Source organism: Eutrigla gurnardus, assembly GCF_963514095.1.
Source record: "Eutrigla gurnardus genome assembly, chromosome: 12".
Taxonomy (NCBI): Eukaryota; Metazoa; Chordata; class Actinopteri; order Perciformes; family Triglidae; genus Eutrigla; species Eutrigla gurnardus.
In genome coordinates this window covers 20,810,377-20,837,460 of record NC_139926.1, presented here as the reverse complement: position 1 = coordinate 20,837,460, position 27,084 = coordinate 20,810,377, and the positions used below count along the sequence as shown (strand labels likewise).

At 43.4% G+C, this 27,084-nt stretch overlaps 4 protein-coding genes across 7 annotated transcripts; 1 reads left to right on the top strand and 3 right to left on the bottom strand.

Annotated features, from left to right (window-relative positions):
• Nucleotides 1-1,191: 1,191 nt before the first annotated feature.
• ofd1 (OFD1 centriole and centriolar satellite protein) lies at nucleotides 1,192-11,532 on the bottom strand. 2 transcript variants are annotated; one of them, XM_084022592.1, is made up of 23 exons: nucleotides 11,378-11,532; nucleotides 11,178-11,295; nucleotides 10,883-11,086; nucleotides 10,678-10,746; nucleotides 10,564-10,591; nucleotides 10,380-10,478; nucleotides 10,153-10,289; nucleotides 7,003-7,176; nucleotides 6,806-6,912; nucleotides 6,601-6,720; nucleotides 6,217-6,290; nucleotides 6,004-6,128; nucleotides 5,714-5,903; nucleotides 4,968-5,098; nucleotides 4,668-4,779; nucleotides 3,603-4,331; nucleotides 3,175-3,331; nucleotides 2,987-3,078; nucleotides 2,390-2,517; nucleotides 2,055-2,210; nucleotides 1,800-1,973; nucleotides 1,641-1,711; nucleotides 1,192-1,345 (listed from the first exon to the last, which is right to left on the bottom strand). In XM_084022592.1, exons 2-23 carry the CDS (start codon nucleotides 11,271-11,273, stop codon nucleotides 1,300-1,302), a joined length of 3,219 nt encoding a protein of 1,072 aa, XP_083878718.1. In that variant the 5' UTR covers nucleotides 11,274-11,295; nucleotides 11,378-11,532; the 3' UTR covers nucleotides 1,192-1,299. The 2 variants fall into 2 exon arrangements, with proteins under 2 accessions (XP_083878718.1, XP_083878719.1); XM_084022593.1 differs by having other exon boundaries at nucleotides 2,055-2,206; nucleotides 2,389-2,517; nucleotides 6,037-6,128; nucleotides 11,378-11,530.
• Nucleotides 11,533-11,723: 191 nt separating this feature from the next.
• On the top strand, nucleotides 11,724-13,808 carry trappc2 (trafficking protein particle complex subunit 2). The gene is made up of 5 exons (XM_084022600.1): nucleotides 11,724-11,795; nucleotides 12,053-12,189; nucleotides 13,027-13,173; nucleotides 13,382-13,465; nucleotides 13,553-13,808. Exons 2-5 carry the CDS (start codon nucleotides 12,097-12,099, stop codon nucleotides 13,649-13,651), a joined length of 423 nt encoding a protein of 140 aa, XP_083878726.1. The 5' UTR covers nucleotides 11,724-11,795; nucleotides 12,053-12,096; the 3' UTR covers nucleotides 13,652-13,808.
• Nucleotides 13,809-14,081: 273 nt separating this feature from the next.
• rab9a (RAB9A, member RAS oncogene family) lies at nucleotides 14,082-16,602 on the bottom strand. 2 transcript variants are annotated; one of them, XM_084022094.1, is made up of 3 exons: nucleotides 16,409-16,602; nucleotides 15,937-16,074; nucleotides 14,082-15,774 (listed from the first exon to the last, which is right to left on the bottom strand). In XM_084022094.1, exon 3 carries the CDS (start codon nucleotides 15,733-15,735, stop codon nucleotides 15,127-15,129), a length of 609 nt encoding a protein of 202 aa, XP_083878220.1. In that variant the 5' UTR covers nucleotides 15,736-15,774; nucleotides 15,937-16,074; nucleotides 16,409-16,602; the 3' UTR covers nucleotides 14,082-15,126. The 2 variants fall into 2 exon arrangements, with proteins under 2 accessions (XP_083878220.1, XP_083878219.1); XM_084022093.1 differs by having other exon boundaries at nucleotides 15,937-16,056.
• Nucleotides 16,603-17,437: 835 nt separating this feature from the next.
• Nucleotides 17,438-25,030, bottom strand: egfl6 (EGF-like-domain, multiple 6). 2 transcript variants are annotated; one of them, XM_084022168.1, is made up of 13 exons: nucleotides 24,841-25,030; nucleotides 23,645-23,751; nucleotides 23,302-23,394; nucleotides 23,012-23,131; nucleotides 22,810-22,929; nucleotides 21,646-21,780; nucleotides 21,427-21,549; nucleotides 20,937-20,999; nucleotides 20,334-20,576; nucleotides 18,770-18,844; nucleotides 18,590-18,682; nucleotides 18,239-18,501; nucleotides 17,438-18,059 (listed from the first exon to the last, which is right to left on the bottom strand). In XM_084022168.1, the coding sequence occupies exons 1-13, from the start codon at nucleotides 24,912-24,914 to the stop codon at nucleotides 17,952-17,954; spliced, it is 1,617 nt and encodes a 538-aa protein (XP_083878294.1). In that variant the 5' UTR covers nucleotides 24,915-25,030; the 3' UTR covers nucleotides 17,438-17,951. The 2 variants fall into 2 exon arrangements, with proteins under 2 accessions (XP_083878294.1, XP_083878295.1); XM_084022169.1 differs by lacking the exon at nucleotides 20,937-20,999.
• Nucleotides 25,031-27,084: the final 2,054 nt, after the last annotated feature.

The window sequence follows — 27,084 nt, the reverse complement described above, 5'->3', positions numbered from 1 at the left end:
TGCTAAATGTGAACCGCGCCAATAATTGAGACGGAAGGATGTTCAGTATCTTAAAAGTTTGATCCGTGTGTATTCATATATGCAGATGAAAAACAATCTTGCCGACACATAAAACTCTCTGATCCGCCACACATGCTTTTTAGCTCATTATCTATTGTATCTCATCATATATTATAATATATGATCAAAATGTACTTGATTTTGAAAAATCTTATGGAAAAAGTGTAACTATGTCCCCTGTGTATTTGTATTTCGGGAAAAAAACCTACACAACTTAAGGTGTAAAAAAAAAAAAAAGTTACTTGTTACAAGTCAGGTTTTTTTGTGTGTTTTCTTATTTTTAAAGATAAAACCACTTCATTTTTTGTTCTTAATTTTCTATCATTGCACCTGTTTTTGATGTGCAATTGTCATAATGCTGACATAATTACTCATGTAATCTTTTATTTCTATTAGTTGAGGTACAGGGATAAGTTTCTTTGTTGCATGAAGACAACTGTTTCTGCAGTGACACGTGATGTGCGGTCATGTATGCTGACATCAGTAGTAGGCAGTGTTTGCCCGTTTCCTTTTGATTATAAATGCATACAAATTAATCCATTTTATGTAGCGGACTAGTTCGTTTTTTTTAAGTTGTATTCCTTCAAGTCAAAAAGTATCTTATATAATCTTTTTTGCCTGATAGTGTACCTGTATTTTCTATGAATGTCAAGGGCTTCCTCATAAATCCACTTAATTAAACTTTCAAATTACAATTACTACAATTACTATTGTCATTTATAAAATTGTACGGCAATTTAAATGTTACATTTAGCCAAAGTATGAATGCCATTGTGACTCCCTGCCCAGTGTTTTACTACATTATCTGTGAGATATTGTAGTAATACTAGTCACAGGTGTACAGTGGCCAAGGAGGAAGATGACAGATGGACTCATGTTCATCTCATCTCATCTTTGTACATTGTGTTTCCTGTTGAATTAACCAAAAACTAAAGAATAAAGGCTTCCCATCAATCTCCAGGAGGACAACAATCCTGCATCCCGTCTGACTGGAAACCCCTTTATGACATCATTCAACTGTTTTTATAAAAATAATAATAAAAAAACAAACTTTACTGTTGTTGTTGTTGTTTTTTGTGTGATAGGAATATCTTTTTTTGGTGGTGTGCAGTCAATCCAAACGAAGAAAAAGAAAATCTGATATAATTTATTCAAAAGTGGTGAAAAACAAACAAAATCTTAAAAACAAAAAATGTTAAAAAATTCATCTGGTTACGACGGCCCTCTGGAACGACGGGCTTACCAGAAATCCTCATCCTCGTCCTTGTGTGAATATGCTGCAATGCTGGGAAAACAATGTGAAGTTAATTAGTGAAAGCCTCGGAGGGACAGGAAAGGCAAAAACCAAAATAGTTTTAATAATTTAATAATTTCTCAAGAAGAAGACATAATTCCTGAACAAATAACATTAAAAAGGACCAGGAGATGAGAAACCACGACAGAAATGAAATGTTTTTGGAGGGGATTATGAAGGCTTATACAGTTATTAAACCTCTGTACATTAAAGCTTCTTAATTAGAAAACTTAAGTTGTTGTATTCATAAGTAAAGCCATACGTTTGGTCAAGAGTTATTAGTTACCTGTTATCTTTCTCCTCAGACTGACTCCTGGCCTCTGGGCTTGTATGTCCTGCTTCTTGTCTTCCAGGACTCTGAAACCCCCAACACACTGACTTTAACACACAGATGCTGTCAGCCAAGTCACAACAACACAGTTGTACAGGAGTGTGCCTGACTCACCTCTGCATGCTGCTTCTCTCTTGCTTCCAGGACCATCTTCATGTATTTCTCCAATGGATGTTCACCTTCACCCTCCTCATTATCTGCCTCTTGCTGTTGCTCCTCATCTCCTCCTTTCTCGATATCAGTTTCTTCTTCTATTTCCTGTCCTGGTTGCTCCATCTCTTGCAAAATCTGCTTGGACGTAAATTATGTCAATATGTATTTCAACAGGCCGCCCTTTCTCTGTGAACAATGATGTACGATAATCATTACCATCTCTTGCTCCAATCTTTCAAGTTCTTGCAGCTCCCGCTCTCTGGCTTCCTCTTGCTCCCTTTGCCTTTGTTCTAGTCTTTCCTTTCGCTCCCTTTCCCACCTCTGCTCCTCATCTTCATCCCTAGCAGATCCACTGGAGGCTTGCGGGCCTTCAATGAAACATATGGAATCACCAGTTCATTTTAGTTCACAGAATGTACGTCAGAATGTCCACACTATATAAGAGATTCATACAGTCAGACTGATTGTGTACAGTAGAAGGGGGCCCATTCTTGTCATTTTGGGGGTCAACCAAGACTATGCATCAGTAACGGGCGGCCTAGCGACTCACCCGCTTGGTCCTGCAAGTCTATCGGGTCTTCTGGGAGGTCCTGTGGGCGGGGGACAGCGGGGCCGTCAGGGGCCTCCTCACAGAGAGGGACGGCAGTGTCCAGGAGAAGCTCTGGAATGTGGCCGGGGTCTGGAGGGAGACATGCACAAAGAGATCTTTTATGCTCCACCATAATGCAAAAGGGCCAGAGGACCGGCACAGAATACATAATCAGCTGCCCTTCATCTTCACCATTGTGCAGGGCCACTGAAAGGACACTTTGGAGGCCAGTCACACACTCATTAAAAAACAGCCATTCCCAAATCCAGAACCTCCAAACCGGATATACTCCATTTTGTTGCTCCGACTTCGTTGTAATGAATGAAAGTGAAAAACGAAATAAAAAATAATAATGTAACTAACTCTTTATGCAGGTCCTGATCATTAAGGGAATTGTGCTTTTCAATTGGACACGTAGAGGGGTTTGTCATCTCGTCTTCCAGACGGTAAAACAACATGAAACAGAACTATTCTGCGTGTCAAACACATTGACATAACGAAACAACCTTTCCAGTATACAGTATGAAAATAAAACCGAACAAACAGTAGATTACTCTACCTGACAAAATCCCTGTGAGATCTTCTAGGCTTATTTTCTCAGGATGTGGGGAAGACTCCGAGCTGGAGAACTCAGGTTGCAACAGAGGTGGACTAACAGAAACAAGAGGACAATCAGTATTCACTACCTGTACGTAAGAATGAATCAAACTGTTGTAACGTCCTTGGCAAAGAGATGCCAGATGGTACCTGGACTCGTCCCGTGCTGTGCTTTTCAGCTGAGGGCTACGAGGTGGACTGAGCTCTGGGGAAAAGTCGCCTGAGGTCGCCGCCTCGTTGCGGGGGGCACGGGGGAGCTGTCCGTCAAACGACAACTCTGGGAACGCCATCGGTGACCCAACCGCTTCTACCAGACGCAAAGACTTCATGTTAGGCAATACCCTCGTGGGAGAAAGATCACAATCCAAAAGCTGACGTGAAAAAGTGTCGACTGACTGTTTTGAATGTTTAAACGTTGGCACAATCAAATATGTACAGTAGGTATTAAATGTGCGGTACAGGGGCGCTGATGGTATGAAAATGTTTAATTTTTTTTATTTCCTGACAGTTAAAAGAGGTTGGTGCATCTAATCCCTTTTGAAGTGTTTTCACAGGATAAAGCATTTCTTTGAAGGTACCTTCTGCAATCTCTCTTTGATGCTTTTTCCTGGAGGAGGAGGAGGAGTGCGGTGTGGAGGACAGACGCCTGGACCGAGGGCTGCTCGCATCCTGGGGGTGTCCGTCTCTACGAACCAGCGATTCCGTCAATGAATGGAGACTGTGGTCGGAGAAAATTGTGGACTGGGGTTGGTTGTGGTCTTCTAAGAAGGTCACTCTCTGTTGTGCCGCCGGTATGCTGCTGCCGGTATCATACGGGGCCGAGGAGAGCGTTCTGGTAGTTTGTGGGGACAGTGGTCTGTGTGAGACCATTGATTTGTGGGGCGAGTGGGTGTTTGAATGGTAAGAGACTTGTTTTCTTCGAGTAGTTTCAGGACGATGTGAAGGATGTGCTGCTTGTGGGAAATGGGGTCCTGGGAGAAGCATGTGTGAGATGGTGGAGTGCACTGCCCTCTGCTGGTAGTTCCTGTAGGCTTCCTCCAAGGTCTCGGCCTCCTCCTGCAGTTCCTGGATCCGAGCCTTGGCGTGAGCCACGAGCTCAATGTCGGAGTCTGGAGAGTCACACCAAGGCAACCTTTGTCCTCCCAAGGGCCCACCTGCTTCACAAACATCATCATAACCCACCCTGGACCTCAGCAGAGCTCTGTCCACGTAGATGTCAGGGGGAACAAGCTTGTCGGCGCTGAGCTCCAGTATCGAGCGGTCGACAAGAGAGGGCTTGGGGTTACGTAGGAGTTCATTTTCAAGAGCTGTTGTCCATGCCCAAGTAAGGGAAAGAAGAGGAAAAGCAAAGAAGAGGAGAGATGAACTCTAATACAGAAGACCAACCACCATTAAAGAGCACAAATCAGAAAAAGGGAATGCTACAACTAATTTCCAAGAACTCTACATGCACTAAACCTAGGTTCTGGTTACTACTGTTACATGGCTTCCTTTCTTGTTTTTACTCAAAATAAAAAAGGATCCAGTTCATGAAAGTTCATCCAGTTATGAAAAGCAGAAATAAAGTTAACTACTTTATGTACTGTAACATTCACTAATGATGCTGAGCTGTGACAGACATGCATTCCCAGTCACAGGGGTACCTTGTTGCGTTTGGCGAAGCTGCAGCTTAATTTCCTCAACGTGGTTAGTCATCCACTGTGACCTCTCCTCGCTCTCCATCAACTGAGCCTTGAGCTGAGCGCCCCGCTCCACCTGCAGAAAACAGAAGACAACGGGACGAGAAGTTACTGCTTTGCACACAGTGAAATCATTGTGTGCAAATTATAGGTAGGGTTCACCGGAAAAACCCCCAGATTGCACAAGACATCCCCCCAAGGTGAGCCAAAACCGCTGATCACATAGTTTCCCACAGTCAGCGAGAGGGCTGTGATGTGTCTGACCTCGCTCTGGAGCTGTGCCTGCAGCACCTGCTTCTGGTTGTCGAACTCTTCCTGATCCAGACCGCGAGCGCTCTGCAGCCTCCGTAGATCCATCTGCAAGGCCAGCTGCTCCTTCGACGGCTTGCCCGAATCTGAGAGAGGGGTTATCGGATTCAAAACGTAATTTAAAGTGAACCGTTTTTTTTTTTTGCCAGTCCAGTGTCTTTTTCAGCAGGAAATCTATCTGAGGAAAAAAAAGCCTCTGGGGATACACAGGAGTGATTTAGGGTGTCATGTTTCAGTGCTCCGCATCAAAGTGTTGGCTTTATGGATCCGTACATCGCTTTGGACTCATGGTTTTGCCTTTTGTTCGTGATGAGGACAGAGGCCCACTGCTCCCCTGCCCCATCATCAAACAGGAAGAACACTGTATCCCTCAGGGAGAATGTTGGTTCTCTGTCATGGGTAAAGGAAGCCCTTTTTCAGAGAGCTGTCTGCAGAGCTTCACACACAGCACAGAGGGCCCGCATTGGCAGGCGAGACACATTCAAACAGCCTGAGCTGAGCCAGAAGCAGTGGGACTAACTGACATGAATGCTTCACAGTACACTGCGTCTCCCACAGCTCACAATGAGCCCACACTCGAGCACTGTGAATGCTTCGCAGGGCCGCAAATGCTCGGAGGTATTGGGAACTCTCCGGAATTGAATTTAGCGGTCACAAAGGAACCAGTTGTGCATTATAACAGACAGAGAGCTAATCCTCACCTGCATGGAGGAGCCGGTTCTCCTCTTGGGCCTCCTCCAGCTGTTTCTTTAGCAGTCGCAGCTGCCCCTGCAGCTCTGCTTTCTCTCTTTTCAAGCCGGGGTAGTCGCTCATGGTCTCCAGTCTTTCCCTTAACAACTCCTTCTGCTGAGTCAGCAGAGAAATCTGCTGCTGTGCTGTGTCTAGCTCAACCTGGAAACCACCAGAAGAAGAAGAATTCTGTTTTAAACTGAACACAAGTGTTCAATTATTTCGTACGGTGCCTACTGCCCATTGAAGAGGGTGAAGTTACCACAGCTGGATGAATGGGGTTGTGTTGCGTTACCTGCAGCCGTCTCAGCTCTGAACATGCTCTGCTGTGCTCCTCCAACCTGCCATGAATGACAGCGGACTCCTTTTGGATACGAACAGTTTCCACTGAGAAATTAAAAAAAAAGAATGTGAGTGCAAAAATCAAACCAAAGGCAAAGCCAGTAAGCAACTTTGCATCAATTCAAATACTCACCTTTATTTCTGGTCTCGTTCTCAGCTAGTTTTTCTGTTCTCTTGATGAATTCATCCTTCAACTCAAGCTGATACCTAATTTGAATGAGGCAAAAAAAGAGCTCTGAAGATAAAATCAACAATATTGGATATCCATGTGGCCTAGAGTAGTAAACCAAGCCATCTGACATTTAGACTTGTTCAAGCAAAGCATCATTTGGTCAAGTGGATGACCTTTTCTATGTTACTCCATAGTCATAGCTGCTGACAGAAGGCCAACCAGTTTTAAGACTTTTATATGCACATCTTAACTATATTTTTATACGGTTGGAATGGAATACATCGATCACTCAATATTTTCTATGCACATGCTGGATACTGTTTTTTCAGCACAAAATTAAAATACCTGGACAGTTCGTTCTTCAGCCTTTGTTCGTATGTGTCCTCCATTGTCTTCACTGCCAGGTCTCGCCTCCTCAGCAGCTCTTCTGTGGTCTTGACCTTCTCCTCATGAATTTGGCAAGTCCTACCATCATACAAACACATTAACAAGAGAACATAGCTCTCCCTCTACTAAGAAGAATTGTAAAAAAAAAGGAAAAAGTACTTACTTTTCAAAAGCCTCCATTCTCATTCTCAGCTCATTCTCTCTGTTCCGCACCGTTTCAATTTCTTTCAAGACTGATTGTCTCTGCATGTACACATTTTTTTCTTCGATCTAAGTACAGACAACAGCATCAATCACAGCGTTGTCTGGAAGGTAATCTTGAGAGAAACAGAGCCCAACATCATATTAGCAGTAATCTACCTCCTGTTGTTTTTGTAACCGATCAATGGCGTTTTTCTCCCGCTGCATCAACGCCTTTGCCTTCATCTCGTACGTGCTCTCCAGCTCCTGCTTCAGCTTATCAAATTCTTTATGAAATGTTGCTTTTTCTTCCATCCTCACCGTGGCGATTTCAACATCTTTAAAGTGTTGCATCTTAAACAAAGAGACACAATGATGAGGCCAGTAGGAAAGCACCGTGACCACATGTTAGCAACCCACAAAACGTAAAGGGTCATTCCGTGTCCTTTCATCACATTTCTGAACATCTTCCCACCTGACCATCACAGAATTTCTGATGAAACAGGTGCATGAGCTTCAGGGCAAACTCAGAGACGAAGAGAGGATGAGGGCTGAATACGGAGCGCTGAAAGCCGAAAGATCGTCGAAGATGAGGCACTATTACAACCTCCATCGCAAAGTCCAAGACCTTAGACGCGAATACGAAATTGTAAAACCTTTTCTCGACAAATACGGCAACCTCAAAAAAGAGGTGAATGACATTTCCCTTGAGAAAGAATGTCTGGCGCGCCAAATTCAGTGTCTCCACAACCAGGTCAGAGTACAAGGCGTTTTACGCAGAGAGTATGAGGTACTCAAATCTGCTCGGGACAGCATTTGCTTGGAGAACTCTGTCCTCTACTACGAAATCCAGCAGTTCCACAAAGAGCTCAAGGATTTTGAAAGCGTGGAGGACAGACACAGAGACATCACATTGGAAAGAGACATGGCGTCTCACCAAAGGGACATCCTGAGAGCTGAAAGGCTCCAAAACGGGCGTCAGTCCAGCTGAGCTGACCAGATGTGAGTTGAGCCTGGGAGATAGTCTTGCTTTAGATAGGTAAGGCTAGACATGCTCCTTCACTCTGGGAATGGGTTTTCACCGGGTGCTCCGGTTTCCCCAACTTATCAATTAGATAACTTAAAAAAAATCCCAGGCTCGCTCATTTAAAAGAGAAGCTGCCAAATTTGAAACCAACAAAACTAACATATGACACTAGGGATGCCCCGATACCACTTTTGTTCAGACCAAGAACAAAAGGACCTAGATTTGGGTACTTGCTGATGCCGAGTACCGATATGCGTACTTAATAATGCTTAAAATTACTTTGAAAGAGAGAGAGATAGAGCATGACGGTGACCATGAAGTCAGCAGCACTTAAAGAAAGAGTGTGTGACGCCGTTACAGCTGTGAATGTAGCAGTAAGCCCCGACATTAGCAACAGAGAGCGCCAGGCGACGTTACAGCTGTGGATCACGTCACGGCTGCCATTGCTCCTGCTCCGCCGCCTACCTGATGTCTCTGCCGTACAGTATCATACACTTGCATATGTGTGCACATGTACACAGGAGTTCAAAACTACTAGAATGTTTCTTCAGGAAACACACACTTCCATCCGCCACAACTCAAAAATTTAGCTTGATATTTTCCGTCACTGCCAATAATTTTTTGCATAGAAATTGGAATTGGCGTGGAATATTGGAGCTTTGAAGTGTGTTGCTAGTTGATCAACTGGATTTCCCTTATGTGTGCAAAAGTGAGATCTGTGTTCACTGCTGCATGTGGATGCTGCTGTCAATGAGAGTCGGACGTGACAGAAGAAGCTTTGCAATTAATCTATTACTAAAATAGGGTTGGTCATCTTGAAAAACTAGGTATTCATTTAATTTATGCATTAATTTATGCATTTTCAACTCTTTTCCAGTAAAAGTAGTGAGCTTATTACAGTCGCACCAGAAATACCATTCTTTTTTATCACCCAAAGCATTTGATTTATTGATTGCTGTCAAAGGGAATTTCACCAAATTATTCAACAAATTTACCAAGAAGAAGAAGATTACCACCTCTAGCTTTATAAAGATATTCATGAATTGATGCCTGGGAGGTTCAGGTTGTTAGCATATTTTGACTGTATAAAAACTGTATAAAAACCCAGATGGATTCTATATTCACATCATCTCCATATTTTCAAAGCAAAAACAACAAGAAGAGAACTAACTGTTAAGAGGTGCATGTATAGATCAAAAGTTTGTGCCAAATGGTGGGTAGACCTCTTTCAGGTTAGACGTCTCACATTGTGATTTCATAAGGTCGATGCGTCAATGTGTTCTGAAATAGCGGAGGCTTTATTTTACCACTCTCACAGATATGATTTATTTATGTAACCGGGTGGTAAAACCCGGCATGTTTGTGTTTCCACTTGGGTTGTTAAATACCTGAGAAATGTAAAGTTTATTTCGTATGTCATTTGATTTATTTGGATTGTACCATTTCTATGTGTTTCGCCACAGTCAGACCATTTTGAGCCTTAATATCTGTGAAACTAATAATCTAAGAGAGACCATATTTTGTAGAATGTTTAAGCTAACCCCAGAGATAGAGGCAGAAGTGATAGAAATCTTTTATCTGCAAAAATGGGAGCTCAGTCAAATTTGCTGCTTCATTTCGACAAGCCACATTTTGGGAGAAGTTTAAGTAACTACAATACTAGGTTATCATTGAGCTACACCCCATGATATTCCATGTCTGGAGGCTATTAGTAACAGATATACTCTGTAGAAATTTTGAAGGCCACATCTAGTTTTCCAGATATTGCTGTTTAAAAATGGCTTTTCCGAGTATGACGCTAAAAATCGTCTAAACTACCCTTCATTCAATGATGTTTCATGAGAAAACTGTTGACAGTAGAGACCTAATATTTTGGATTTGTCCTATTAACAAGTGTGTCTTTGTACTAGAATTTTTACAGGATATTCTTAGATGGTCAGGTGGGAGGCATTTGATGAAATGACACGGAATGACCCTAAAGCATTCCTTCCAAACGTTTACACCATAAAGCATGAGAGCAGATGTGAGTATGCAGCTGAATAATCACGCACTCTTCACCCTCGGCATGCTTGATGCCACCATGTAGATGTTCCAGACTAAATCATTTGGACCAAGGTTTCACCAGGTTCTGCTTGATGTGAATAACACCATATAAAAGGCTGAGCAAATGACAACGAGGCTCATCGATGTTTCATCAAAGTGAAGATTGACCTGAATTATAAATGTTCCACATCAGCGGCTGTGGTTCATACTTGCTCATAAAGTTTTTTTAACCATTAACTTTGTAGCAAAAACACACGTACCTTTGTGCTCATTTCCGCTTGCGACTGTGCTTCAATTTCTTTTCTATATGCAGCCAGTTTTGATTGGAGGGAAAACCATTTGTCCCCACTGTAGTTGAAGCTCTCATATTCCTTATCAATCGTTTTCATCTTCTCCACTGTGTGTAGAAAAAATAAAACAATAAATTAAAAACATGTGTTGAAAGGCATGTGTGTGGTGTACGATGTGAGACTTAAATTCCTCATACCAAGAGACTCTCCATAACTTGCTGTGCTGGTTGTCTGAGTGTCAGCATCACGGCACACATCACGGTGCGTTAGCTGTGTTAGGAGGCTGATCAGGAACCCTGCAACACAAAGTGAACATATATCAAGTACAGGACTTTTGGGCCGGAGCAGTTTTATTAAAAACGAAAATAATGCTGCACATACCTTTATCACTCTTATCTTTGTTTGAAGACTGTAAACAGATAATAATAACACTTTTATACCAACAATGTGTGTATTATTACAAGGACAACACTCCATAATGATCTTATAAATTACCAGGGATCTGTAAAGTGCTGATTCAGGGCTAATTTTAAGAAGCTGAAGAAGGTCTCCTGTCATGAAAACCTGCCAAATTGGATCAGAGATCAACATCTTCTTGTACAGGAAATCCGATTTATGTTTTCAGACAAATGGAAAAAAAGAAGAAGAAAAAAAAACTCAACCAAGTCCAGTTGCCCATGACAACAGGGTCCAAGCTCACCTTGTCTTTGCACAGGCCACTTTCAGGGTAGAACACAGACAGGCTGTACTCGTACCCGGAGGTGCGGAGGTGATCGGCCACGATGCTGTTACAGGCTGAGACCAAAAGGGGTTCAGACCGCACACGTACTGGTCTGGGGACCGGTTCTCCTCCAGTCAGAGGTGGGTGTTTCAACTCCTGGATGAGCTGATTCCGCAACTGGGTCTGAATCAGGTCAAAAAGAGGGAAAGCGGGTCGTACCGTTAACGTCAGAATCGGGCAACAACAAGAGCCAACTTTAGAAGCGGCGACTTACTTTGAGTGTATCAAGCACTCCTTTATTCTTAAAGGTTTGATAGAGTCTTTTCCTCAGCTCGTCTGGGGATAACGCGTCTTCCTTGGTGGAGGACATAACTGCCGAGTGTTTTGGAGGTCTGACAGAAGAAGACAACAGTTGACAAGGCGAGCTGTAGAACAATAAACCTCCGTTTTCAGCAACTTTCAAAGTGTTCTTACCCAGCGTCAGACTAGTATCACTCTGTCTTCTTCACATCTGGTGCAAAAGGGATTTGGGATAAGAGAATAATATCTCTAGTTTCCAGCCTAGCGACCAGAAGAGCGTCTCAGCGTCCCTTTGGAGGAGGTGTGGCCTCTAGCATTTAATTTTTGAAACTTCCGTCGTCAACGGACGTTTCTGCTCCGGGCTCACAGTTATGACGTAACGCGAAAATTCAGCAATTTGAATATTATTATTCAGTAATGTATTGTTTACTTAATGCAGTAGTTATACAAAATAATTAAGTAGGTTGGTTTAAAATAGCTGTAGCTGAAACGTTTTTAGAGCAGATAACTGAAATATATATATGCGGCCGCTTGACCATGACGTCATCTTTTTGCGACCGCTAACGCTTCTCACCAGGAAGCAGATTAACAGGTAAACAAACGTCGGTTGTATCTAAGTAATAACATCTCCCCATTTCGCTAACGTTGCGTTGTTACACTCAATTAAACGTGATATGTTTGTTTGACTCTCACAATAATCATACGGAGACCTCAACGAAGCTACGCTTCTGTTGAGCACTGCGGTTTACGTTAGCCTGCTAGCTCAGTGGTTCACCAATCGATTGAGTGATATTGACGCTGATATTTGGAAATATTTAATTGCTCGACCTATTTTGGTTTTGGCTTCAGTTGGTTTCAGGACGGTTTGGCTTTGCTAAGAAGAAGGGAACGCGATGTCTGGAAGTTTCTACTTTGTCATGGTTGGTCATCAGGACAATCCTGTGTTTGAGATGGAGTTCTTGCCAGCTGGGAAGCCTGAATCAAAGGTAACATGTCTGTCTGTCTGTCTGTCTGTCTGTCTATCTATCTGTCTCCCTCCCTCCCGTCTGTCTGTCTGTCTGTCTGTCAGTGTCTCCCTCCCTCCCGTCTGTCTGTCTGTCTGTCTGTCGTCCTCCCTCCCGTCTGTCTGTCTATCTATCTATCTGTCTCCCTCCCTCCCTCCCGTCTGTCTGTCTGTCTGTCTCCCTCCCTCCCGTCTGTCTGTCTGTCTCGCTCCCGTCTGTCTGTCTGTCTGTCTGTCTCGCTCCCGTCTGTCTGTCTGTCTGTCTCGCTCCCGTCTGTCTGTCTGTCTGTCTGTCTGTCTCCCTCTCTCCCTCCCGTCTGTCTGTCTGTCTGTCTGTCTGTCTGTCTGTCTATCTATCTATCTATCTTTCTATCTATCTGTCTCCCTCCCGTCTGTCTGTCTCCCTTCCTCCCTCCCGTCTGTCTGTCGGTCTCCCTCCCGTCTGTCTGTCTGTCTGTCTGTCTCCCTCCCTCCCTCCCTCTCGTCTGTCTGTCTGTCGGTCTCCCTCCCTCCCGTCTGTCTGTCTGTCTCCCACCCTCCCGTCTGTCTGTCTGTCTCCCTCCCGTCTGTCTGTCTGTCTGTCTCCCTCCCTCCCGTCTGTCTGTCTGTCTCTCCCTCCCGTCTTCTGTCTGTGTGTCTATCTGTCTCCCTCCCTCCCTCCCGTCTGTCTGTCTGTCTCTCCCTCCCGTCTGTCTGTCTGTCTGTCTGTCTGTGATATTAGACTAGCCATGTGCTACTGATAACTGTCAGGATACATAATCTATCTAATCTGTCATCGTATCTTGTTGTTTGATGATATTTGTGTCGTCATCGATCACAGGATGACCATCGCCACCTGAACCAGTTCATTGCACACGCTGCCCTGGATTTGGTGGATGAAAACATGTGGCTGTCCAACAATATGTATTTGAAAACTGTTGACAAGTTCAACGAGTGGTTTGTTTCTGCCTTCGTCACTGCAGGACATATCCTTTATATGGCATCGGATTATTCTCTTTTTTATTCCCTCACATGATGCCATTACTTAATTCTGTATTGATGTTAGTATTAGTTAGTAGTATTATTTAACATGCTAATTTGCTGTTTAATGTGATTTATATTGTTGTCTTTCAGTACAGTCGTATTCAAGAAATTCATTAGCATGGCTTTAATTTCTTTAACTATTTGCCGTACATGTACGATTCATCATGCTGCACGACGTGCGACAGGAAGATGGAATCAAAAACTTTTTTAACGATGTATATGATTTATACATCAAGGTACGTTTTCTTCCATATGATTAGAATAACATTCGCTCTATTATTTTTACTCCAGTGTTTGATTTAAGCGTTTATTTTGTCTTCCAGTTTGCAATGAATCCATTCTACGAGATCAATTCACCGATCCGCTCAACAGCGTTTGAGAGGAAAGTACAGTTTCTTGGAAAGAAACACCTCCTGAGTTAATCCCTTCACATTCACAAGGATTTAATGCATCTCGTCTATTTGTTGCGTATATATATATATATATATATATATATATATACCTAATACACATATGTGTTGTCTTATTTCTTTTTCCTGTTTTACAAATGTATTAAACACAGATTTTCTATTAAAATTATTATGGCGTTGCAAAGGTTTTTGTTTGATTTCTTGCCTGAGTTGATATCAACATTCGATTTAAGGCATTAAAACTTTCAACTTATCGCCAGAGATCTTGACCAATAATGAGCATTTTTATTATTATTATTATTATTATTATTATTATTATTAGACACAATCTTGTGCCTCAACATAGTTAAGTACTTTGTTATCTTCCAGTTTAGGTATTATATCATTGCAGTGGTTACGAAGCAAACCTTGGGATAACAGACAGACTCATTAGTGTCCATGCTTTAAGAGACACTTCTCAGGGGCTTTATTTATCATTTGGCATACCAGTAGTACAACTTTGAACATAAATGAAATGCAACGGTTAGGGGGAAATGAACGGTTCACCTTTTAAATCATTAAGCTGTGGGAAAGACTTTGGAATGTTAGGTATAAAACAAGGAAAACAAAAGTTAAGAATGCTTTAAAGATCAAAATCATTTAAAACAATAAGCCCAACAATGAAGAACACTTTCTCAATCATGACCGCTCTTTCATAACACTTTCCTCAAGGCCATATTGAGTCAGTGATTTTTAAAGGTAAAAACAGCTTACAAAATACAAAAGTTCCCAGAAACTTAAATACACCATATGCCATGCATGTTAACTTTGCTTTTAATTATTATCTTCTGTTGGGGGATCTCGTCCCTCAGTGCTTCCAGCACACGGCCGTAATCTATTCACTAAGCAGAACGAACGATACCTAAAGGTGCAATAATCACAAGCCTCACTTTGTTAGTTATAGTAGTGCCTTAGCTACTTCATTATTCTCAGGAATAAGGCCATTGGGCTGTTTCAATCCTATCATAATGTAGTCATGTTCTGCATGTAAATATAAAGGCCACTGTATTATGACATTTAGGGGGGTAGTTTAAAAACCCAGTGATGATTGCACTCCCACGTGAATACATGATTTAAGAATCACATTATAATTTGCCTTCATGACCGAATACAACATTTAACCAGAGAGTGAAACATTTCAAAGATATTGGCTCGGTTACATCATGACAGATTATTTTGGATCCCCACAGGTAGTCTTGAGCCTGATCATTGAACTGTGCAGAGCTGAGTGAATGATTCAGTGATTTCATGTTTATTTGTAATTAGGAATGAATTTAGTGTTTCCTCTCCCGATTATTAGCATTAATAAACTTCAAAAAGTACAACAAATCATGAAGCCAGTAGCATAATTTGTTTAAATAAGATGTTTACTACGACATTGTAAACCTACAGCCTCGTCACACAACGGGCAATAACAGCAGATTAATGTTAGTGATAACTCCTGGATGTTACGAACAGCAAGTGGCGGCAGAGCGAGGCTTCCTGTGGAGTTTGACTGTGTCTGTGGGGATGAGGTGGTCCGTTCTTTCATCCAATGCTAACACTCGACGCACCGCCTCCTCAAAGGCCACCGCCACGTTGGTGGCGTCCTTGGCGCTGGTCTCGTAATAGGGGAAGTCCCCGTTCTCCTTGCACCATCGCTGAGCCTCTTCAGAAGACACCTGCCGTTCTGTCACGTCCACTTTGTTGCCCAAGACCACAAATGGAAACTTCTCCGGCTCCTTGACATCCGCGTAGTAGATGAACTCCTTCTTCCAGTTGCCTAGATTGAGAAAACTCTGGCTGTCGTCGACGCTGAAGGTGAGCAGGCAGCAGTCGGAGCCGCGGTAGAAAGGAGTCCTCAGGCTGCGGAAGCGCTCTTGGCCGGCGGTGTCCCAGATCTGTAGGGTCACCTGGTGGCCGTCCACCTCCAGTTCCTTGTTGAGGAACTCCACACCGATGGTGTGGAAGAGGTGTGCGTCGAACTTGTTTGTGACGTAGCGATTCATGATGGAGCTTTTTCCTACGCCGCCGTCGCCCAGCAGAATGACTTTGAGCAGGGATGTCTTCGTCGTCATGGCTACTCAATCCCGATTGACCACTTTGAAATAATTTACCTGATGGGAAGATGCAACGTGCAAAAATATTGTTATTTATTATTACCTGTACAACACCATAACATTGTTCTGAAATACTATTGTGACGAATATCGACTTTACATTTTACTGCAGAAATTCGTGTTATTTTTTTGGTGGATGCTTTGAGCGTTTTTGTCTCACCCCCGATTGATTTTGGCCTCCTCCACTTGTCCAGATCATGTGCTGCAGACGCGGGACCTCAGTCACATGCTCGTATGTTTAATGTTGATGGTAGCAGCCATGTAGGTATCGTGCAACCAGCTGTAACGCAGCAGTTTCCTGATTAACAGATGGCACCAAAAAAAACAACAAAGCATTATCCGCTTCCAAAACGTGCAATGTGACGTTTGTGAGCACTCCCAATGGGGTATAAAGATGTAACTTGTGATTAAAACGTGCACGCTATGAAACTAATAACGCTAGCTAAAAGATGCTAGCACGCTAGTAGCGCACCGTCTGAATTGCGGGTCTACCAGCTGGCTACGTGTTAGCTAAGCTAATGCTAGGCCAACATAGAAAAAAGGAAAACAAGGGAACACAGCTGGAGTTATATTCATGAAACAACCCCACTACACCCGATAACTTAGGTCATGTTTACGAGCTAGTAACGTACCTTGTAGTTTGGACCAGACAGCCAACTGAATCAACGAGAGGTAAAGCACGAAACAACAGGGATAATATGAATGCCCGTGTTTGACAGCTCCTCGCCTTGTTGTGGTTGGAAGATAACGTCAGGTCGCACCGTTTCCTGGTGAACCCCAAAGGCTCGGTGCCAGCGCAGCTAACCGCGAGCTAACAGGCTAATGCTACACGGGCAGCCGCGGATCATGTGATCTCGTCCGACAGAAAACAACCAACGAGCGCTGAGGTAACGCTGCAGCGCCGTCCGGGCCCCTTCTAACTTATACTTTAAATGTTCGCAGAGTTTGTTTTTTTTGTTTCTCCCTCTTATTTTAAAAGCATTTCAACATGTACCGTTATTTACTTTTAAATGTGTCGTTTTCAACATGGCATCATCTACTTCATTGTACCTCCCATGCTCAACCGCCAGGGGGCGACATTTAGCCAAACCTCGTCTGTAACAAACAAACAAACTGGATGCACTGTAAACATTATGTTAACTGACTTGTTGCATCGTAACTATATTTGTATTGAGATGTCCACAGAAGGTGTTCAATGCAATTTTACGCCCCATAGCAACACCACGATGTAAACATACTCCAAAGCCATGTACAATATTAGCAACAGATGTGTGCTTACTAACTTGCAGATGATGCCCGCCAAACATAATGTTGACACCAGCAGTGTCTTTGGTTGTCATTGCAATAACAATAGAGATATCATCTTGAAAGCACATGTTTGGAAATTGACTACCACAAACACACTTTTTCCATAAAAGACCAGCCCTGGCATCCATACATTTACAGTTAATTTGTGGCGGCATCTCTTCAGCCTCAGTGGTGTCAGACAGCAGACTGCATTTTCCTAAAATTGCCCCCATTCTTTATCATATTACCTTGGATTTTGTCCAGATTGTAACACTGGCTCATTCACTTCCATCACCAGAAAAGTCTGATAAATTTCTCTTTGCAGAGACAGCTGACGCGATCAACATTATAAGAGTGTACAATGATAGACAGAATTAGAAAAAAACAGATTTAATGTCATAATACAATATAATATGAAAGCAAAATTTACAGCAGTTATGCATTGATACTTTTTTTTTATCATTGAAACTAGCCAGCCTTCAAAAAAATTATTCATCTAAGATTTGAATTTCAGATATAATTCACCTAATAATTCACATTATACGTCATAGATTATTTTTTCAGTTAACTTCAGCAATCACATACACGACAGAGGACTGAGCACCGTGCTGTTACATCTAACTAACGGACATCTAACAGCATTTCCACCTATTCCTGAGATCTGAGTTATCTGTATCGTAAGAGATGTACCAGACCAGATGTATTGATGTAGCAGCATGATGATTGAGTAAACATGCATGCACGCAGTACACAATCTTCCCTTGAGACCATGTTTCTGTATACGTGGATGTCTTGTGGTTTGGCCGTGAGACACTGGGAAACAGGAAACAGGGATCTTTGACGTGTGTCAGTTAGAGCAGATTTTAGTTTGAGGGGGGGTGAAGGTTCTTAAACAAATGGGCTGGCGTCGTCTTGACAGGGCCCTGAGGTCAGCACAACATTGTCCAGCCCGATCTCTCCTCCGACATCTTTCCCCTGCTGAGCTTCAAAGATTATCTGGAAGACATTCAATGGCACATGTGGATTAAAATGGGGGTCGTCTTTCAAACATACCGTGAACCACACACATTGAGTGACACAATATTTGCTGTTCAACCTCCTTTGGCTGGTATTTTTGTTGCCATTACAATGGTTTGACAATCATCTATTATACATTGATTGAGAAAATGACTCACAGATTCTGGTGCCTCCTCTTTCCAGGCGACCGTGAGGAGCTCCGTCTGCCAGCCCTGGTCTCTGCTTTGGCTCTGCTCCCATACTGGGAAAGGGATGTTATCCAGCAGCACCCTGAGGGTTCCCACATCCCGGCCCGCCACGCGGTAGTCAAAGGTGAGGCAGAAGCTGCCCTGCCGGGTCCGGTCGCTGAGAAGCAGCTTCAGCCTGGCTACCTCGTCCGGCTCCCCCAGGAGCCCAGTCATGGCCATGTAGTACACGCCGCCTGGGTTTGTAGCAGAAGTCAATGCATCTACGTTCTAAATTCATCTTAAACAACCTGATAAAAAAAAACAACATAATAATGATGTTACCGTTATGGTAGGCTACACTCCAGTCCATGTCGTCGGCCTTGTCTTGGACCCACTCACATGCTCCCTGGTCAAAGTTGCAGTCCATGATGAACTCTGGAGGGTGAAACAATAGGAGCACTTTAGGGAATCGGTCTCATAAACAGTCATTAAATAAGGATATATAAACAGATATTTGATTACCTTCCTGAATCGGTTTTATTTGGATTTCTTTGACTTCTGTGGCCGGACCAAACAGGGATTCAAAGTCCTCTGATACTGTGTTTGGAGAAAAGAGAAAAGTCTGTGTGAGCTCATGAATGTTCAGTTAGATGCACACCCACTTGTAAACTTAAACTTGGATTTATTGCAGTTTATTATCTCTTTTTTTAGCAAGTATCTAATAAATTGACAGTGGAGTGTATAGTATTTCAGCAGAATGTGGTAATCAGTGAGAAAATGCAGATAAAACTGATACAAATACACTCTTCAAATCTCATAAAATCAGCTTTAAATTCTGCCCCAGAAAAATGACAAATAACTCAAATGTCTTCGATGCGATCTTTAAAAAAAACATTCCAAAATGATGCTGCAAAGAGATTCTTCCACGATGAAACAAAAGCCAGAAAGTGCTTTTTAACCAACAGGTGAAGACCTGCCCGGCTGTCACTCACGTCTTGAGATGCATCTACAACTTTAGGATACAGCCTCCCCCCTCCTTCACCCCCCCTCCCTCAAGTATTTTAAAGCTCTTGCAGGGAAACCACCCCCGTGACAAGCAGCCTCAGAGAGTCGGCCGAGTGACAGCTGGGGTTATTGAACCTGCTCGCCTAGAGTGGGCCGATGTCAAAGAGGTTGAGAGTGCTGATGACAGACCTTCCAACTAGGAGTCAAGTCTGTTTGCACAACAGCTGTTTTGGGGAAAACATAATAGAGGGCTTGGAGGCTCGGTAACCTCCCTCCCTTCCTCACCCTCCCTCCCAGGAGATGGGAAACAGGATGAATTGTATCCCTGGGCTCTCTCATGCCGACAGAGTAAAATTCCTCCCTGGAGGTGATGGATGTCGCGGGGCCTGTCTCCTCTTGCTGTCTGAGTTCTTCCACAGACTAGGGTGTTTCCATAAAGATCCAGATTAGTGGTGAAAGGTAAAACCTCGTGTATGGGATTTCTCACTGAGCTGCATACCGCCGCATGACCACGCTGCCCCCCTCCTTATCTGATGGAAGTGTCACCGAATGTGCATCCGTGCACACGACTCAGGTGCGAACGGCATGCAGGCAATTAGACTGATAGAGATCATTTCTTCCTCATACATTTCTGGGGTCTCATTCAGAGCTTTATGAGTAATTCACCCTATTTTTACACATGCCAGCATGACAACAACAATGCTTGTGGTTCCTTATAAATAGCTGGGACATCTTTAAAGAATCAGATTCCATGTTTATTAGTGTGTTGTTCACAACAGAGAGTCCACAAATGTGTTTCTCCGTTGTTAGCATCAAGCTTTCCAAGAAGATTTATACGGGTCTTGAGGGTCGACGGGGTCTTGGAGGAGCCTGGACGTGTAGCAACAAGTCCCTTTCTTCTCTGGTCAAGGTCTTAGACCTGTATACTTAGTTCAGCTGCTGAAACATCTATAATTGTCCTCAGTTGCTGTGTAGACATGAGAGCAAAGTCTCTGCAGAAACTGAGTGAAGTCTGTGTCAGGTCAATGCATTACGGACCACCCAGAATTCCTGGAAGGGAGCAAAACGAAAGGACACTTACTGAAAACGTCTCCTCTGGGATTGAGCTGGTTGTCTTCCTCATCCTCCTCCTCCTCCTCTTCCTCCTCCGGAAATTCATCCACCTTTGTCTGCTCAGTCTGGGGACCAACGTAGACCTCTCCATCATAGTCAAACGGCTGCTGTTGGATCCTGGGAGGCGGCGTCGCCACCGGTTCGGGGATAACGTTTCTGATGTCCTCGTTGTCTCCCAGAGTCCCGGGCTTCACTTGGTGGTCTGGGATGGCTGCAGGGCGGGAAGAGGAAGGAGATTAGTCACGTGGGACTGCAATCCCGAGAGGGGATTCAGATGCGTTTGTTGTCATATTCTGCAGCTGCCGTTCATGTCCTACTGCATGCACATCAAACATGACATCCATTGCACAAAACTTAAATTAGTGTTTTAAGTGCACAAGCATTTATTTCTTTTAAGTTCTGCATATGACGGGTCATGCTGAGGATTCTGGCTTTCATATCAAGCTGTGCAGGACATTCAATAATTTTCAGCCATGAGCAAGGGGGGGGAGTGTGGAGAGGTAGAAGGCAAGAGGAGGGAAGGAATGGGGTTGCAGGGAAGGCAGCAGCCTCGGATTCCACACGATCTCACCATTGAGGAAATCATCGGCACTGCCTTTGTCTCCATCCCACGGCCTCTGATAAAACGGCTTGACTACGAAAGATAAAGGCACCTTTCATTCCCGTCCCGGCTACAACATGAGACTTCACCTGTTATTATTTGGGTCTAAAGAGGCACAACCTGTCTGTCCCCCGTCTCCTTCACATACGCTACAATATTTAGACAGGTGTGTTTTCAATCTGCGGCTCTCTCTCTCTTTCTCTCTCTCTCTCTCTCTCTTTAAAACATCTGTGAAGAGCTGCGTCGTCTAAAAACAGGAAACTTATCTTGGCAGGGCCGTTTGCTGATGTTTATAGAGGCTAAATGAAATATGTGGCTGTAAAACTGCAGCTGAATGATGTGAACCTGAGACGTGTTTCTTTATATATATCGAATGGCCTCATTAGACACGTTTTTATAGTAAAAGGCATTCCATTAACTAATGAATCCATAATTCCGTGTTGCTGTTTTTGGGTCTCACCAGAGCATTCAAAGCCATTGCCCCTGAAGCCAGACTTGCACCTGCACTTGAAGGATCCTTGAGTGTTCACACAGGCAGCGTGGTGGCTGCACGTGTGGGTGCCGGCTGCACACTCATCAAGGTCTGGAATTGGAAGAAGCCTATTTGTACCTTCAGGAGCACAATTGATCGCAAATGTTTCCCCGTGATTTAAAAACCGCATCGAGTGGTATACCTTACCTACACAGTCATATTTGCCGTCGACGTATTTCAGGTCGTAGCCGTCTTGGCATTTGCAGAAGTAGCTTCCAAAGGTGTTCACGCATTGCCTGTTGTATGGGCAGAGGCTCTTCCCAGTTACACATTCATCAATATCTGCAGGGAAACAAATTAAATGGACTTTTATTTTAATCACATGACATGGTTGTGACGAGTACAGGACCTACTTTCTGCCACAATGCTCTGTAAAAAAACAAAATATGCATCCCAAGTGAACACAGAGAATGTTTCAACACATCGAATGCTGCAATATTACACTTCCGGCTGACTATTTCCGTGGGTCGGGTGTAGACAACTGTGCTTCCTCTGATTAACATGCAGTCACACTATCCTGATCATGAACACGATCCCTCACTGACTTCCCATTAGTGTTCATTTGTGGCCCCCGGCCAGGTTGAAAGCTTCCACTGAGTGTGGAGCTATTGAGACTGCTATGTAGGAGGAAATATGTACAATAATTTGTGTTCAGATGATCCTAACATCAACATTAGCAATGCTTTTCAACGTGATACAGTGTCACATAGTTGTAGTAGTCAGCCTATTTCTGTAGAGGCAATTTAATACATGAATTTTACTATAAATATGTTCAGCAACTCGATGTCACTGCCAGCAGTCAGGGGTCTGTTTTGTCTGGCGTAGACTGAAATATATCTACTCTGTGTTTAGCTCAGGCCTCTATTCGTAGCCTACTTCAGATTATTAACTTTCATGATGGATATGAGATATGAGGGTCCATCGTTTGTTTGTTACATCTGGGAAAATGTACGTTTTGGGTCCGTGGTCATCCTGAAATGCTCCAGAACTATTATATTATATTACTTCCTCTGTGTGATCAGTGTGCCAGACCGGCTCTGTCACTGCTCAAGCAGTTTTGTGGGTTAAAAATATCACTTAATTGCCTCCATCTGATATACAAGCCAAGCATGCAAAAGCCACATAACAGAATCTACATAGAATTGGTCCCGTCTGCAAAAACATGAGGCTGAAACAAGCCGTTTTTTTAAAACTGTGTATTCTTTATTATCTCAGTTTTTCAGGTTTTCCTTGAATGAAACCATATGCGTAATACATTCAATCACTGTTTATAATCCCTTATTGTGTGTTTGTGAGTGTGTGGTTGCTCACCTACACATGTCCTCCCATCTTGCCCCAGCTGCAGCCCCCCTGATGGGCAGAGGCACTGGATCTCCCCCTGAACCTCCTCACAACCATACTGACAGTGAGCAACGGCGCACGTCCTGGAATCTTTATGAATGAACGCAGACACACATTTATAGACATCCATACGTGGCAACTTTGATTCTCTGGTGTTTCCAGTCTGACTCACTTGCACAAGACCCATCAGGCATCACGGCGTAGCCGTTGAGGCAGTAGCACTTGTAGCTTCCATAGGTGTTCATGCAGCGATGCTCGCAGGGACGAGGTTTCACGCCACACTCATTCAGATCTACAAATAAGAAACACCTTCTTTTCCAAAACCAGCAACAATGCATGTGATACAGAAATGATTTTTTATTGGAACATGAGCGATACAGAGATAAAAAATGTAACATCAGCTGGAAATTAGATTATCTTGTACCCAGTCTGACCCAAGTTTTCCAGACCGCGATGACCCACCTTGGTTACATGTCTTTCCGGCGTATCCTGGGAAACACTTGCATTTGTTGGGGCCAACGCACTCTCCGTGCTTGCAGCCGTGGTCACACTGAGCTGGTAAAACATTTAACATGAGGAGAACACCACCGTGAAATAACAGCGGTTTGAGAATAATGGATGGTATTCAAACCGCACATTTCTATTGTGGCTCCATATCTTTCAATAATTGTTATTGCACACTGTATTGCGGCAGTAAATGATATCTATCTATTGGTGGATATTAAATGAATGATATGTAATCAAATCTCTATTATATATAATAAAAGTGTCACTCATTATAATATACAGTCTGGACTGTTCTTACCCTCACACTGTCCTTTACTGTTCTTCTTCCAGCCATAGCAACACTCCAGCCTCCTGCCATAGCGACACACACCTGGTTGGCTTCCAGTAAGGACTTGTCGGTAGTGCCTTTGTAGAACATGAGAGGAGCAGAAGGTAAGATGTGTCGTTTCACATGGCCCCGCCCTGTTATATGCATACACATCAGATGGCAAATTATGATGAAACTAATGACATATTACTACAAAATCAAATATATTATAAAAACAGATCCCACACATTGTTAAGTCCCATTAGGTTCCCTCAAATTTCAGCCATCTTTTATCTTCTAACTTGGGTCCCAAAACAAACAACCCAAATGCAGTGTCCCCTCCCGGGCTTGCTGTGTGATAAAAGCGAGCTCCCTGTGGAGTAACAGCCAGCTGACAGGATGTAGGCTGCAGATGGAGAAAAACACACTAATCAGACGCTTCCTGCACATTTGACACCTTGTGCTGCGACCGTACGTCCTCGTCTTTACTGCACCGTGATCTTCACCTGACTCCCAACTTCCGGAGTCAGACGAGAATCTATGAGAGAAGTTATTCACAGAAGCGAGAAAATAACACAGTACATATAGATTCTAATGCATATGCATATTTTGAGCCTGTAAATTAAATTTGGATGTCCCAGATGTTCAAGTGTTGTGGAGGGGGGGGGGGGGGGGGGGGAGCATCCCTATAAGCAGCCTCGGCTCCAGTGGGACGGGGTGGGATAGGGGGGGGTAGGAATCTGAGACTTGATAGAAATCAACCAGAATAGCCCAGAGGAGAGCGGGGCTCCTTGGAGTGACAGGTGCTCCTCAGTTATAAGCAGTTGCTGTGCCATATTTAGATATTTAGCTGACACATTTGCAGCGGCCGCAGTGTGTACATACCATGAAAACAGTTATCACTGTAGAGATTCAAAGCATTTAAATCAGTGTCAAATAGGAGTCCTCATTAGGCTCCACTTATGGTTAAACGTGTGAAGGAACTGGCAGTTAAAATGGTAATAATTCCTGTTTTGGCAACCAGAAGTGGACCCAATGAGTCAATACTGTCGGTGTATTATTGGTGCATTTCAGAGTCATTGCAATGTGACACCTTATAATGCATAGTAATACATGTGACTGAGTAAGGTTTACAGCTGGGTAGAAGCACGGCATGCAGCATCTGTTGCTCCAGTTCACGGACTTACCTTTGGGCTTCCGCACCGTCAGAGGAGACGTGGACTACGAGGAGGAGAGCACCGACCAAGGTGAGCGGCTGCATGTCTGTTGGCCGCGAGCAGCCGGAGAGCTCTGCTTCCCACGGGACTGTCTTTGATTTCTGCTCCGACTATTCCTCCTGGGGGCTCACGCTCATTAAATCAGAACGGGTCTCAGTCGATCCTCTCACACAAGGCACGCCGGATTTCATGTATTTCCAGAGCACAAAGTTGAGTTCTCCTCAGGGGGAAGAAGAAGAAGAAGAAAAAACTCTCTCTCTTTACTACTGCAGCCACACTCTCTGTCCCTATGTCCTCTTCTACCTCTTTGAAATTCCAGAGGTGGGTTGACACCGTGTGGGATAGGTTGCGACTTTTGGAGGTAGGAGTGGGTTTGTAAGGGGGGTGGAGATTATGTTTAGGGGTGCTCCTCTCTTCACTGAAACCCTAGACAAGACCACATGAAGCACCCTTCCTGTGGATCACCAGGAGGGCAAGTCATGGACCACCAACTGATCTTATTTTGTCTCTTTTCTGGGATAAAACAAACTTTACATTTTTCCTTTTTTTGCTTGATATGTCTGCTATTTTTTCTCTTTCTTTTAACGATAATTAGCTGTATCGGCTAATTGTGGAATTCAGTCATGCGTGGGCCTGTTATTAGCAGCTGCAGCGCTCTTTGATGTCTCACTAGGTAGCACATGTGTCGCCGTCCCACACATACTAATTCCAAGTTCAGCAATAAACATGTTTAATGAGTTTTCACACGTTCAAAGTCCCGCTCCGACATCTGGTCCTGATCCAAACCCCCAAAACATGGACAGGTGACATGTTGTTGAAATACGTCTCCCATGTTGTGTATGCCAGAAGATTCTTAGCACAATTCATAGGGTGATTGTTTGCCCTCTGCCTGGCTCAAAATGACATTTGGGGGAAAAAAACGTCAGTGGAAATGTTCAGATGAGAAGGAAGTCTGCAGTTAATCACTGTGGTTGAGTCTGTGATTATTTTGCCAGACGTTCAGCTACTCGTGTCAGGCAGCGGAAATGTTTCCGCTTTGTCAGATGTTGCTTTTATTTCATTCTTGTTTAGGTAGCGCGAGGTCAAGACAAATTCAGTCCGCTCGCTCGGCCATTTATTGCAAGAATAATACACGTTTTGAATTTGGTGTCGCTCCAGAACAAATCAACGTGTTGTCATCGAGCTCGCCAACTCTCCTCGACAAACCGAGACGAACCTGATCTCGTATTGCTGAATCCACATGCAGCATTTCCTAAATGCTAATCCAGGAGGACGCTAGGGAGGTGGAGGAAGTGTGGTTGGTGCAAATATGCAGCATTGATATGTGGTGTTGGCAGAACGTATGTAATATCTGTCAATAGGGGAGCAAATAGTTGGCCAAACCCCCACGGACAGTAACGATTACCGTGTTTTCCAACCTTAACCAACGTCTTTAGTTTATTATAGCTTCACTGCTTGGTTTATCTTGACCACAGGTCGTTTTACCCACACAAACTCTTGCATCAGAGCAAGAATTTGGGGAATATTTTCAACAAAAACATAACTTTCACTAGACATGGCATTACACTTTTATTGTATTTGTATTGTAATGTTTTTTGTTGAAGAAATAGATTTCCACAAGTGATTGTCTTCACCGGTGAATTATGTAAAAGTAGCAATACTTACATGACAAATATGGTGTTGTTTTTTGTTGACATTTAAAATTATGGAACATAATAGGAATATAATAGTCATGCATAGCCATTTAACTAAAACCTGAAATAAACTTTCTGTGAATTTAAATGCTTGATGTCTTCAATCAGAGGAAGAGCTGCTAGAAGAGGATTAATGCTGACAATTTCTGTGTCTGCAACCTGACTCTATATGACATGTGGGTGGTGCTATATATTATATATTCCTCGCTGCTGTTATGTCAGCTGTGTGGGCTCCTCTGTGCCTGATGACCGGGGAACGCTATCCTTACAACAACAGCACCATCTTCTGTCCAAGAGAAAGCCCCGGGTCTGATTTCTGTGCAGCCAAGTGGCTTTCCTGTTCGTCCTGAAGTATGTGGTGTTCACTGACTGAAAAAATGTTAATATTGTATAATTTGTTCTAGTATGAAGCACACTGTGGTTGGTTGATAAAAATTAGTTTCATAAAAGCCTGGCCTGACACATTTAGGTGTGTTTTTAGTGCTAGTATATAGCTATTAAAGTTTACAATTTTGTTTTT